General features: G+C 36.5%; 1 protein-coding gene across 1 annotated transcript; it reads left to right on the forward strand.

The window, feature by feature from the left end:
• The first annotated feature begins 287 nt into the window (after positions 1-287).
• On the forward strand, positions 288-1,934 carry LOC147476061 (uncharacterized). The gene is made up of 2 exons (XM_086585620.1): positions 288-833; positions 1,131-1,934. Exons 1-2 carry the CDS (start codon positions 288-290, stop codon positions 1,932-1,934), a joined length of 1,350 nt encoding a protein of 449 aa, XP_086441746.1.
• Positions 1,935-13,859: the final 11,925 nt, after the last annotated feature.

Here is a 13,859-nt window from a genome sequence, read left to right on the forward strand (position 1 = left end):
ACAATTGGAGAAATCTCACAACAAAGCTTAAACAACATGAACAACTTCCTCCTCATAAAAGACGTCTAAAATATTGGATTGAATTGGTGGATCAACTTGGCAAGAATGAAACGATTGATAAACATCTTTAGGAACAGATTTCGAAAGAAAGGGAACATTGGAGAGAATTGTTACAGAGGATACTTGTTGTTGTGAAAACTCTTGCTAAGAATAATTTGCCATTTCGCGGGAAGCATGAAAAGATTTATGAAGATAATAATGGAATTTTTTTGAGTATAAATGAAATGATGGGTAAATTTGATCCGGTTATCCGGAAACACCTCGAACGTATTCAAAAGAGTGAAATTCACTATCATTATCTTGGTCACAAGATTCACAATGAATTGATAGAAATGTTGTCAGGTGAGGTTAAATGTTTGATTGTGAAGAAAATCCAAGATGCAAAGTATTTCTCAATCATCCTTGATTGTACACCTGATATAAGTCACGAAGAACAAATATCTCTTGTTGTACGGTGTGTGGATGTTTCAACGAGTCCAACGAAGATAGAAGAATATTTTCTAAAATTTTGGAAGGTGGATGACACATCAGGTTTAGGACTTTTTAATAAACTGAAAGATATGCTAGATACTCTTGAACTCGACATTGGTAATATAAGAGGCCAAGGTTATGATAATGGATCCAATATGAAAGGGAAACACAAAGGTGTACAGAATAGATTGCTCGAAGTTAATCCTAGAGCATTCTATACTCCATGCGGTTGTCACACGCTTAATCTTGCTCTATGTGATATGGCGAACTCTTGTCCAAAAGCTATATCTTTTTTCGGAGTGGTACAACGTATATATTTGGTGTTTTCTTCATCTACAAAGCGATGATAAGTTTTTAAAGATAAAGTTCAAGGTGGTCTTACTCTTAAGACATTGGCACCAACACGTTGGGAAAGTCGTTTAGACAGTGTTGCAGCGATAAAAGAGCAGGCTCCATAGATTCGAGATGCTTTATTTCACTTGGTTGATACTAGTGATGATCCAAAAACAAAGAGTGATGCTGAGTCTCTAACAACACATGAGCTTGAAAATTTTGAATTTTTGGTTGGTATGATTATTTGGTACAATGTATTGTCACAGGTTAACTATGTTAGCAAACTCTTGCAAAAAGAAGACATGCATATGGATGTAGCTATAAAGAAGTTGGAAGGACTCATTTCATATTTTGAAAGGTATAGAGTAACTGGATTTGATGAGGCTATAGTGGAAGCTAAGGAGATCGTGGCTGATATACAAGTTGAACCCGTTTTTCGTGAAAAACACATCATTTGTAGAAAGAGACAATTTGATGATAATGTCACTGAAGAATTGCCACAATCTGCGAAAGAGTTGTTCATAATCCACTACTTCATTTATATAGTAGACCAAGCTCTTTCCTCATTAAAGAGTCGATTTGAAGAATTTCAAAATTTTGAAGGAATTTTCAGGTTTTTGTATGATTTGGAGAAGTTGAAGTCTGCAAATAATGCTAGTTTAAAAGTTTCTTGTGAGAACCTTGAAAAGTATCTGAAGCACGACATAGTATCTGATATTGATGGGAGAGAGTTATTTTCTGAACGAAAGATCTTGAGGGAAGATTTGCCAAAAGGCATAAAGAAGGCAGCTGATGTGTTGGATCATTTGAAGTTAACGGTTAGTTGTTTTCCAAATGCATGGATTTCTTACAGAATATTACTCACTATACCAGTTACAGTTGCATCTGGAGAAAGGAGCTTTTCAAAGTTGAAATTGATAAAATCTTACCTTCGGTCAAGCATGTCACAAGATAGATTAAATGGATTAGCCATGTTATCCATTGAGAAGGGGTTGGTAGAGAAAATTGACTATGCAAGTATAATCAGTGATTTCGCAAGTAGAAATGGATCAAGATCTATTTTTGGTTAATAGTTTATTAATGTACTTTTCTTTTTAGTTTTATTGTGCTAAGAGAACTATGTGATGCTTGATCAATGGGGTTAGGTTCCATGTCCCCCCCCCCCTGGGGCAGTCACAAGTGATTTGGGAAGAAACAAGAAAGAAAAAATATTTTGCGAGTTTTTTTGCTACTTATTTTTAAATTAGTATATAGGCCCCATTTTCGGGAGCTTGCATAGGACCCCTTGAAACGCAGGGCCGGCCCTGGTATTATGTATATTATGTATATTATACTAACCTGTCGTGGAGAGAAATAATGTCCCATGCCTATTCTTTGCCAAGAAATTGTTTTTCTAGTCTCACAGGCTATGCAACAAAATTCTAAGTCGCTAGATTGAGGGTAAAGCTGCCAATTATGGATAAGGTAAGTGAGATTCCATTATATGTTGCACAAAGAATCACTGAGTTCGAAAAGAACAGAGAAAAAAAAAATGCATTACCGTAACATGGCATGGTCTGGACTGTGGCGCACCATCACTTTTCTCTCTGGACGTTGGCAAAGGTACGTATATTTCCTCCCCTGTTTAAATAGGCTTGGCTTGGATGGCTTAATTAGAAAGTGCACATGAATGTGTGATGAGCGGTGGATTTTGTTTACAAAGAGTGAAAGTGTTCGATTTTGTCCGATTTGGTTTACTAAACAGAAACAGTTGATTTTGGAAAAAGACAAAACAGTTTGAATTGTCAAAGATTCCTTCCAATTAAATAGAAGATCTATTTTTATAAAAACTGCTTCGGTGCAAGCACCAAAAGTAAAGGTCGGTACACCTCACCTAGTTTGGGTTCGTTGGTTCGAGCAATTTGCTCTAATTGGACCCGGCTTTGAGTGTCCAGTACTCCAGTCCAGTTGTGACCCATTTGATCCGGTTTTGACCAGGTTGACCCGGTTTTGACTAGGTTGAGTCGGTTTTGACCTGTTTGACTATTGACCAAGTTTGACCAAATAAATAAATAAAACAACTTTAAAAAAAAATAATAATAATAAATAAAATGACAAATATTAGTATCATGGGGTTCTTACCCTCCAGTATGAGAAAATATTCATCAAATTTTGTTTTTCATCGCACTATTGGCAACCACTTGATCATTAATATCATTTCGGTAACTCCATTTGTACAACATTAAAATTGTTAGCGAGAACAATGTCAGTTTTATGACAGCCTCACGGATGGATCAGCCTGAACTCATAGTGACAGTCTTTTCCAATTCGAGTACTTGAACGTAATTGATTGATTGATTGAACTTGAATATCACCATCCCCAGCATCCATCTTTCATCTCCAGCACATCTCTTATCTTCCCTATCAGTGTTCGTCTGTGTCTTCTTCCTTCATCTTTAGAATCTCCCATCCCTAGTGGATCTTCTTGCTCTCCCCGGTGAGTCTTTTCTTTCGTCAATGTTTGGTTATCACCATTATATGAGAATCTTTCATCTAAGTCAAAATCATGAATGAATTGATCTATCCATTTAATTTCACCAGTTTTCCAAAATGAATTTGAAAATATTAGATTTCAAAAAAAAAATTGTCCCTTGATTTCAAAAAGTTGTTCATCCTTATCCATCACCATTTTTTGGCCTAAGCGCCACTATCCTAGTACATACTGATGTAATGTAAGACGTAAAATGCACGCATTAGAAGGTGTGATATTTTGGTTGACTACTGAAAAAATGTAAGACGTAAAACACGCATTTGTAAGGTACGATACCATCCTCTCTTGAGTGAACCATTTTCAACTATGCTTTCACAAACAACTTAAAAAAAATTAAGGATTTCAAATATCCAGGGAAAGGCCCTCTTTCAAAAATATTTTTCAAATGAATTTTCAAAAATTGCATGAGATCTTTTGGCTGGAGCTTGGCAAAAATGGTGTGTCTCCATGGCTTTGCCGTTCCGTTGCAAGCAACCTCCGCCAAAGAGGGGAAACTGTAGACACCCCATTTTTGCATCCCAGACATAATGCATTCACGATTTTGCCTTGAATTAAATTTGATCATATAAGGTGATTTGCTTTCTAGAGTCTTCATTTCTACATCAAACTTCTTTCTTTTCATCTTCTTTTAGCATCTTTAGACTCTCCTCATCATGTTATAGCTATGGCTGAAGTTTCGTTGATTTCTGAGTTTTGAGCTTAAAATGACCAAAATGCCCCTGTAACCCTTTGGAACCCAAATCTCGTTTTTTCCACTCTTTCTCTGGATGAGATTATTTCATATTTGAATTCCCCTTGAAAAATCCTTCTAAATGAGTACAAGCTTGCCTAGGTTCCTTTTGGATTTCAAAAACCCTAATCTTGCCCTATCCCGTTTCAGCCCGTTGAGCGCACTGTTCAGTGCAATACTTTTTGGGAGTAAGATTTCGACCCAAGGGTATTTTTAAGAGTTCATGGACCTTCCTAATGGATTAATAAACAGTTTTTGTGAAGAAGAGTTTGCCTAATTTTGACCCGATCAAAGGAAATTTGCAGCATTGAAAATATGGTCAAAATGGGCCTTTTTGTGGATTTTGGGTGCTCGTGGGCTGTGGATCCAGATCGTGTCAAACCTTTTCATTAGGATTTCTAGACCATTCTCAAGCCTCCAAAAACCTAGAGAAACTTCCTTATTTGTTTGATTTGATTTGATCACAAAAATCAAGAATATTCTAGAGAATATGCCATTTTGGAGCCATGTTTGGAAACCCTGGATTGTGGGCTCATTGAGGACGTGTAGGGTTTTATTTTTTGCCCTAATCCATCAAAAAGATCCAAAAACCAAGGGCCAAGAGCGCACCCCTTATCCCACCTCTTGAATCAAGGGCCAAATTTAGGAGGTGCAACAAAAATAAATATCAAGTCATTGGATTTTTCTTAATCAATACTCAGCCATTAAATCAAACTCATTACCATATTTGAATCCATCCCAAAAATCTATAAATATGGATCTCATTCACCCATAAAAAAACATCTGGAGCTAGGAATTCGGAGTTAATAATCTGGACCTAGTTATTCAGAGCTAATATCCTTCTTTTCTTCAGTGTTCTTCATTTTTTCTTTCTAGTTCTTCATTTTAGCCTTCTTTTCTTCTCGTCGATCTTGAGTAGAAACTTCTTTTTACCAAAGGTTATTTTTTTCTCAAATCACCTGTTTCAATCCAAAAATCACAGTTGTCAATTCAAGATCAAGTTTATCATCAATCAATCGATCAATCTACAATCAAGTATGAGGCAACATTCCAAACAAGGTGACATCTTTCTTTTCTCTTTTATTTTAATTAGTATTGCATATTAGGATTATTTGTTTTTTTAGTTTTACTATAGCATATAGTCATTTTCTTTTAAATAATTTAGTGAAGATCATCCAATTTGGTAATAAAATTTCAAGCTTTCTTTATTCACCTATCTTAATACATTATAATAGAAGTAAGGTTGGTTTTACCAGGCGAGCATGGGTGCCTAACACCTTCCCACATCGTACCTTGACTCCCAAACCCAATAATCATCTAGTTTCGAGGGCTAGTCCTTCACATAGCTTTTACTCAACTTTTCCTTAATAAAGTTAGTGGCGACTCTAAAATCAATTGCATAGACCTAGGTACACATTTTTGTGCGTACAGAAGGTGAGGCTTATTTTCCCTCTCTTACTCATTTGTTTTATAACTGCATGCTTAGAGAGGAGGATGACCGCATCATGGTTGTCAAGGATGGCCGCTCACTGGAGTTCAACAAGGAAGTGGTGAGTGGAGTTCTGGGGATTCCTCTGAAGGCTTATGTTTAGACGGAACAATCCCAAACGGAAAGACCATCGACGTGATGATGGTAGAGACACTTCTTGAGGGGGTTAAAAACCCCAAGTCTCAATCTCTTTTCGTGAGTTAAACTCTGAAGGAACCAAATTAGTAGTATCTCGATTGGATGACTAACAACCTACTACACTTGGCCAAGCCTTCGGATATAGGTAAGGAGATGCTTCATCTTTTATAGATTCTTCAAGAGCAGAAGAATAGCTTCTACATTGTCTCCTTTATCTTTGAGCAACTCTGCAAACTAAAGAAGTCAACTGCCCCTCTACCAGTGCTAGTCACCAAGATCATGCAGCACTGGGGGTTCGAAGCCCCATACCCCCTAGTAAAGGTCAAGGACGTTACCACAGGTCCTATCTATGCCCACTGTGTCTAGAAATTATGGCTTCCACCTGCCGCTGAGCAAGCACGCCCGACCCAGAAGGTGGATTACTTCCTTGAAGATGTCACTCGATAGTTCACTCAGCCTATGGATGGAATTCACTTCCTCCATAGAGACCAGAGGATTCCGCATTCGTATCTCCACCAACTCAGGGAAACTTAAGGTAACATTATAGCAAAACAACGGACCATCAGAGAGAAGTAACGGTCCTTCTAGCAGGAGTAGCGACGTTTTCAGCACAGTGTCACTACAGAGCATCAGAGACGCGCTCCCGCGTAGTGATAAACATGCCAGGTCCCGACGTCACCAGGGAGAAGGATCTTCTAGACGTCGAGACGAGTCACGCATGGATTCTGACTAGGATTCCTAGTGTCCGTATAGTTGGATTTTTTTTTTCTATTTCTTTCTTACGTGTATGACATAGCATAAGTTTAACTTTATGCTTAATATTATTTTCTTGTTTTGTATTGTTTTGTTTTTTCTTGTGGAATTTGGTATATTAGTAGAAGGTAAAACAAATACATCATGCCAAAATTTTCCATTTTTCTTTCATGCATTTCATGTTTTCAAAAATACAAAAACCCAAAAAGATTTTATAGTAGAATAAATATCCCTAGTATAATAAACCATGTATTTCTCGTTCTATATTAAACAACCCACGCCCTAAACTTATTTGGGGGTGGCGTATTTTCATCATGAAGAATAGAATACATGTGTATTGCCATTTTTGCTCATGTTTATATGGTAATCTCTTTCCTTAATTATCGCTTCATACTTTGAGGACAAAACATAGTTCTATTTGGGGGTGGTATAGTAACATTTTGCAAAAACTAGGCATTTTCTATATATTAGATATAATAGTATATTTTTCATTTCTAAAAAAAAAAATCGAAAAAGACCAAAAATATTTTTCCATTTAGTATTAAAAAATCTTGTTTCCTTTTTCTATGATGAATAAAAAGTTTAGAAGTCTCATTATAGCAATAGAGTAAGGACTTGTTCTTAACAAATAGTTTTCGCATCTTTTCATGAATGACATGCATCAGCATTTGTTTGTATATATAGTAGTGAGTTTTTGAAGCCAAGATTAGAACAATTAAGTTCCATATCCTGTGAGAATCTTTTTTTTTTTTTTTTTTTTTTTTGGGCAAGCGAGGTTGTTATAGAGGTCCCTACCCTTTTCATTAATAAAGATTAATAAGCTTGTTACAATCGGATATAGAGTTTGCCTTCTTGCATCATCATATATGATTTTCTTTACATCCTCTGAAAAGGAGCTAGGAACTAATTCTACATAGCTAACCCGTAGGAACATTACTTGCCAATGCATCCGCAAAATTTGTTAGCTTCTCGATATACATGAGTAATAGTGAACTTCTCTAGTTTCTCTCTCATTTGGGTAATGCTCCTCATCATCTGTTACGCTTGCCATGGGTAACGATTTCATTTTTGAAAAAAGAGATTACATTTGCTGAATCCGTTGAGAACGAAGATCACGATTCCTCGAAATAGCCATTTTGATCCCTTTTTCGACGCCTTGCGGCTCTATTAAGGCAATGGTCCGCTTGTTGGACCTTCCCTTACTCGCTATTGTGACTTGACCAACATCATTTCTTATAACCACGCCCATCCCGCCAAAGACCCATTAAATTATGGGCATGTGTTTAAGTTTAGAGTTCCCTCGTCTTTTTCGCTTTTTCCCGTCTTCCTATTTTCTTCCTCAAATAGTTCACCACATCTACATTCCACCTTTCTCAAATAAACCATTTGCTTTCGGATCCCTCTTCCATCCTTATATCCATTGCTTCTAACTTTGTTCTACATCATTCAGAATTCTACAAATACCCGAAATCAGTGCCCGACTAAGGACTTATTTTCAAAAATTTTTTCATTTAAAAAGTTCTCCAAATCCAATATATGAACCCATTCCATCCTAATCTCATTCGTCTTGTTTCGCCCTTTACCCACTTACCTTTCTGTACCCATTCGATTTCTGTTTGCCATGTGCTTGCTCATGTTCTATTGTATCCCATTTTGTCCAATAATCGGTACCCAAACCTCCTTAGAGTAATCATAATAATGAAAGAGATGTTACAACGTCTCCACTTCCTTCCAAAGACAATATACATGTATCCTCAGTAGTGACTTTATTCCATTCTTTCATCTTCTCTAGTGTTTTGAGTCCTCCTTTAATCGCCATCCGGGATGAACGAGTGTCTTGGGATTCGATTTGAAAACCATACCATGTGATGCCAAGGCACTAGTTGTTTTGTCCCTCTCTAATCCTTCATATAAGTGTCTCGCGTTTGTAGTCTCCATGAGTTGATGCAGTCCATACTAACTTATCCAAACCTCCCATTATTTCTGTTCCATAGTCGATCTCTTCCACTATCTCTCTTATGTGAACCTTAAATTCGATCGAGGGAAAGTGCCATTCTCCTTGTACTATAAATTCAGAAACCTTTGCATTTATGTGACATGTGGAGTTGTAAGTAAATACTTGTGGGAACTTATCTTTCAAAATTCCACTCGGATGCCATGGATCAAGCCGGATTGGTGTTACTTCCGTCTCCTATTTGGTGTATAGCCACTTCATCTTGCTTTTTCCTCTCTTTTTAAAAGATTTACAACACCCTCCAAGAAAGCCATTGGAATCTTTAGTTGCCATTGGAATTCCTACCTTTGATCAAGTTTCGTGTATCCAGTCCACCCATAGTGTATCGGCCTTTGTTAGTACTTTCGGATGTGTTTCATGTTGGCGCTTGATTCACCATTGCGGATTCCTCGGTCCCTTACCTCCCTCCTCATATGGGTAACACAACTCCTCCCATCCAATCAAAGCATGTGATTGGTGACAAATCGAGCCCCATAAAAATTCCTACACAACCTATTTATATCATCAATGATCTTCATCGCGGCATAATAAACGATGCATACCGAATACACATCGCGGCATATATCCTGTGAGAATCTAGCCAAAAGCCTCATCTGAATGATTATTGAGTGATGACACAAAAGATGTCCGGATAGAAAGAACACACGTCTACTTGCTTGATCACCACATCATATCCTAAGAGAGAATTTAGGCCTTTTTTGGATCGATACAGCCAAATAAACGTTAAAATAAAATAAAAAATTTCCTCTAATTACCCCTCTTGAGCCTTCACCCTTTCTAAAAGCCTTTTTCTTCTTCACCAAAAATTCTTAACCCGTTACAATACACAATAAAAAGCTTACTCAGCTGACAAGTTGAGAACTAGATGGATATCAGGAAAAAAAAAAAAAAAAAAAAAAAAAAAAAGACCGACCTTGTAATATTACGTATAACAGTTTTAGAAAAACTATGAAAACATTTAACCTGCAGGACTATTTGTTAATTGATAACATCTATTCATTTCCGAATTGTAGATATTCTCCCATTTAGTATGGGCATGGATCCCTTGTTGGACTTTCATTGTTACTCAAATAGTTCATCTACTATCCAATATAAACCATTTAATGAATCCCATTTCTGGATTCAATATGATTTAATCAAGACAATATACTACTATTTAGTGACTAATAAAATCGTCAGGTCTAAGGACTTATTGACTAATATTTTGTGTGTAAAAGATATCTCTCATTGACAATAAGTTTCATAAAGTCATCTTTCACTTGTAATCGGTTATTGTACATTTAAGCACCCACGTGTTGATGAGTAGTACTCTTACTACATAGGTTTAGATATAACTATTTTTCAATAATGATAATCACCTAACACCATGGCAACCATATAAATAGAGTGCCCAACTCTATCCAAAGCTGTGACACTTTTAGGCATAATAATCCGGTAGGCTAAATCTCCCGTGTTAGCTTAATGCTAACTACTTAGCCATCCTTTAATATACCTAGGGACCTTAATGGTATCATATACCTCATTGATCATCTCATGTTCAATGGAAATGGTCATTACCCTTTTAAGAATGATCTAATAAGACAATAACTAAAAATGATGTCACACTATTTTATTTATTATAAAACAATCACAAACTAAAATGACTTTTCAGGGCATAAACTCTAACAATCTCTCACTTGCCCTCAAAGTCATTCAAGTGTACATATTAGATCGCTACTATCTAAGTGACATACAAAAGTCTTTTCAGGCAAAGCTTTTGTCATTGGATCAGCCAAGTTGTGCTCAAATCTAATGTGAGTAATAGCAATGTCTCCACGCGCAGATATATCACGGATTAAGTGATACTTTCTTTCAACATGCTTCATCTTGCTATGGCTCCTAGGTTCTTTACTTTGAGCTACAACACCCATGTTATCACAAAAGAGAGTGATTGGATTTTGTGCCATTGGAGCACTCCCTAGTGCGATTAAGAACCTTTTAAACCACACGGCTTCTTTTGATGCTTCTGAAGCGGCAATATATTCTGCCTCCGTAGTAGAATCAGCTATGCTATTTTGTTTCACACTATGCCAACTTACTGCCCCACCTACTAAAGTAAAGACATAACCTAATGTTGAAGCTCGGTTATCACGATCAACTTGAAAATCTGAATCAGTGTACCCTACACCAATTAGATCCTCACTCTGATAATCAAGCACATAATCACGAGTCCTATTAAGGTACTTCAATATGTGTTTCACTGTTGTCCAATGTGTAACCCCTGGATTGCTTTGAAAACAGCATACCACTCCCACTGCATAACATATGTCTGGCCTAGTACAAAGCATGACATACATAAGACTCCCTACAGCCGAAGCATATGGACATCTTTTCATTTGTTCAATCTTATTAACAGATTTGGGACTCATATCTTTGGAAAGATTTATCCCTTGCCTAAATGGTAGTTGGGCAGGTTTGCACTCTCTCATATTGTACCTAGCCAATATCTTGTCAATGTAGCAGGCTTAACTTAATCCTATCTTTCTATTCTTCCTATCTCATAAGATCTGGATTCCTAGAACATAAGATGCCTCTCCCAAATCCTTCATTGCAAAGTGTTGAGATAACCACACTTTGGTCGATGACAACATTCCCATGTCATTCCCAATGAGTAATATGTCATCAACATACAAGACCAAGTAAGCAACTGCCCTCCCACTATCCTTTTGGTAGACACAAGGTTCTTATTCATTTTTATGGAATCCAAATTCTTTGATTGCTGAATCAAATTTGATATTCCAACTTCTTGAAGCTTGTTTTAAGCCATAAATAGACTTATTTAACTTGCATACCAAATGTTCTTGACCAACGACAATGAACCCTTCCGGTTGTTGCATATAGATATCTTCATTCAACATTCCATTAAGAAATGGCGTCTTGACATCCATTTGCCATATCTCATAATCATGGTATGCGGCAATTGCTAATAAAATCCTAATTGATTTTAACATAGCAACTGGTGAAAAAAATTCCTCATAATCAACTCTTTTAATTTGAGTGTAACATTTCACAGCAAGTCTATCCTTGAATGTTTCCACATTTCCAATGGCGCTCTTCTTCCTTTTGAAAAGCCATTTATTTTCTACAGAATTTATATCCTTAGGCTTGTTCACTAAAGTCCATACACCATTTTGATACATGGAATTCATTTCAAAAAGCATGGCCTTCTTCCATTGAGATGCATCCACATCACATATGGCTTCCTGAAAATTTGAAGGATCTTCGTCATCTTTTTTAGGGGTAACTAGATAAACTTCACTATTAAATGAATAAGCTTGAAGTTTTTCTGGTGGTTTGGAAACTCTTTTTGACCTTCTTAATGGCCTTATGACATTTAAGTCATTAGGGTTTCATCCTGACTACGGGTCATTCTCATTGATTTCTTGCAAATCAACGGGTTTATTAAGAATGAGATCTTCCTCCAAAAAATAAGCATTGCGATTTACAATCACCTTTTGATAATTTTTGGAGTAAAAATAATAACCCTTGGTCTCTTTGGGATAGCCTACAAAAATACATTTTTCTATTATAAATTCCAACTTATCAGGTTCAAGCTTGCATACATGCGCAAGACAACCCCATATCCTTAAATGTTGTAACGAAGGCTTTCGCCCAGTCCACAACTCATATGGAGTAGTTGCTACTGATTTAGATGGTACCCTATTCATAATATATATAGCTGTTTGTAAGGCATATCCCCATAAGAATATTGGAGTATCTGTTAGACACATCATAGAGCGGACCATATCTAATAAGATTCGATTTCGCCTTTCTGAAACACCATTTTGCTGTGGTGTACCTGAGCAGTCCATTTAGAGATAATTCCATTATCTTTCAAATATTCAGTGAACTCATTGGAGAGATATTCACCTCCTCAATCTGATAGAAGAGTTTTAATGGATTTGCTTGCTAGTTTCTTAACCTCCAATCTGAATTCCTTGAACTTTTCAAAAGATTCAGATTTATAGTTCATCAAATAAACATATCAATATCGTGTATATCTGTAAATGTGATGAAATACCAATGCCCTCTCGCTATAATGTTCATTGAACAACATACATTAGTATGTATGATCTCCAATATATCTATGGCCCTTATGCTTTTCTTAGGAAAAGACTTCTTGGTCATTTTTCCAGCAAGGCATGATTCACAAGTAGAATATGGTTCTACTATGATCATATCAAGTGGCCCATCCTTGAGAATTCTCTTGATCCTATCAAGACTAATATGACCAAGTCGCAAGTGCCATACATATGTAGATTCGGTACGATATGACGTCGTTTGGTTTTTGATATATTGGACATAGAAGTCAGTAACCATTCATCACTAGCAATGGGAAAAACTAAATATAGACCATTGACTAAACTACCACAAGTAATCAACACTCAATCTCTTTTAATAACAACACATGAATTAAAAGAAATAGAATAACCAAAATTCATAAGTCTTGAAACATAAATTAAATTCCTACGTGCTTGAGGTACATAATAGCAATCATCTAATACTAAATTTATTCCCATAGCTAAAGATAAAACTAGAGTTCCTATAGACTTCACCGCAACTGTTGTAGATGAACCAACTATCAAGTTCCTTTCCACTTCACTCGCCTACCTTGTCCTTTTGAACCCTTACAACGAATTGCAAACATGAACCGTGGATCCAGAATCCACACCCATGAGTTAGAAGGACTATCAACTAAATTAGGCTCAACTGTAACATTTATTTCAAGATATCTAATACCTAAATTTTCAGCAGTACGTCTTTGCCTTCTCAAGAGAAGCTAGGTACAATCGACAATTTCTCTTCCAATGACCAACTTTCCCACAATGGAAACATTTTCCCTTACTAGGTTTCTTTGGATTTGGTCCAAATGGAATAGCAACATTTGCCTTCCCTTTTCCTATATTTCCTTTTGCCTTAAACTTGTTCTTCTTCCACTTTTTCTTTGAGTTCTTGCTAGGTCCAGACTCCTCAAAAACCATAGCAAAAGGAAATAAGCAATGGGTTTATTAAGAATGAGATCTTCCTCCAAAAAATAGGCATTGCGATTTACAATCACCTTTTGATAATTTTTGGAGTAAAAATAATAACCCTTGGTCTCTTTGGGATAGCCTACAAAAATACATTTTTCTGTTATAAATTCCAACTTACCAGGTTCAAGCTTGCGTACATGCACAAGATAACCCCATATCCTTAAATGTTGTAACGAAGGCTTTCGTCCAGTCCACAACTCGTATGGAGTAGTTGCTACTGATTTAGATGGTACCCTATTCATAATATATATATATATATAGCTGTTTGT

The sequence above is a fragment of the Coptis chinensis genome, chromosome 9 (assembly GCF_015680905.1).
Source record: "Coptis chinensis isolate HL-2020 chromosome 9, ASM1568090v1, whole genome shotgun sequence".
Taxonomy (NCBI): Eukaryota; Viridiplantae; Streptophyta; class Magnoliopsida; order Ranunculales; family Ranunculaceae; genus Coptis; species Coptis chinensis.

Coding starts and splice junctions, on each gene's coding strand:
- LOC147476061 (XM_086585620.1), top strand. CDS start 288: ATGGGTAAATTTGATCCGGTTATCCGGAAACACCTCGAACGTATTCAA. Junction 834..1,130: donor CTATATCTTTTTTCGGAGTG/GTACAACGTATA, acceptor GTATTGTCACAG/GTTAACTATGTTAGCAAACT.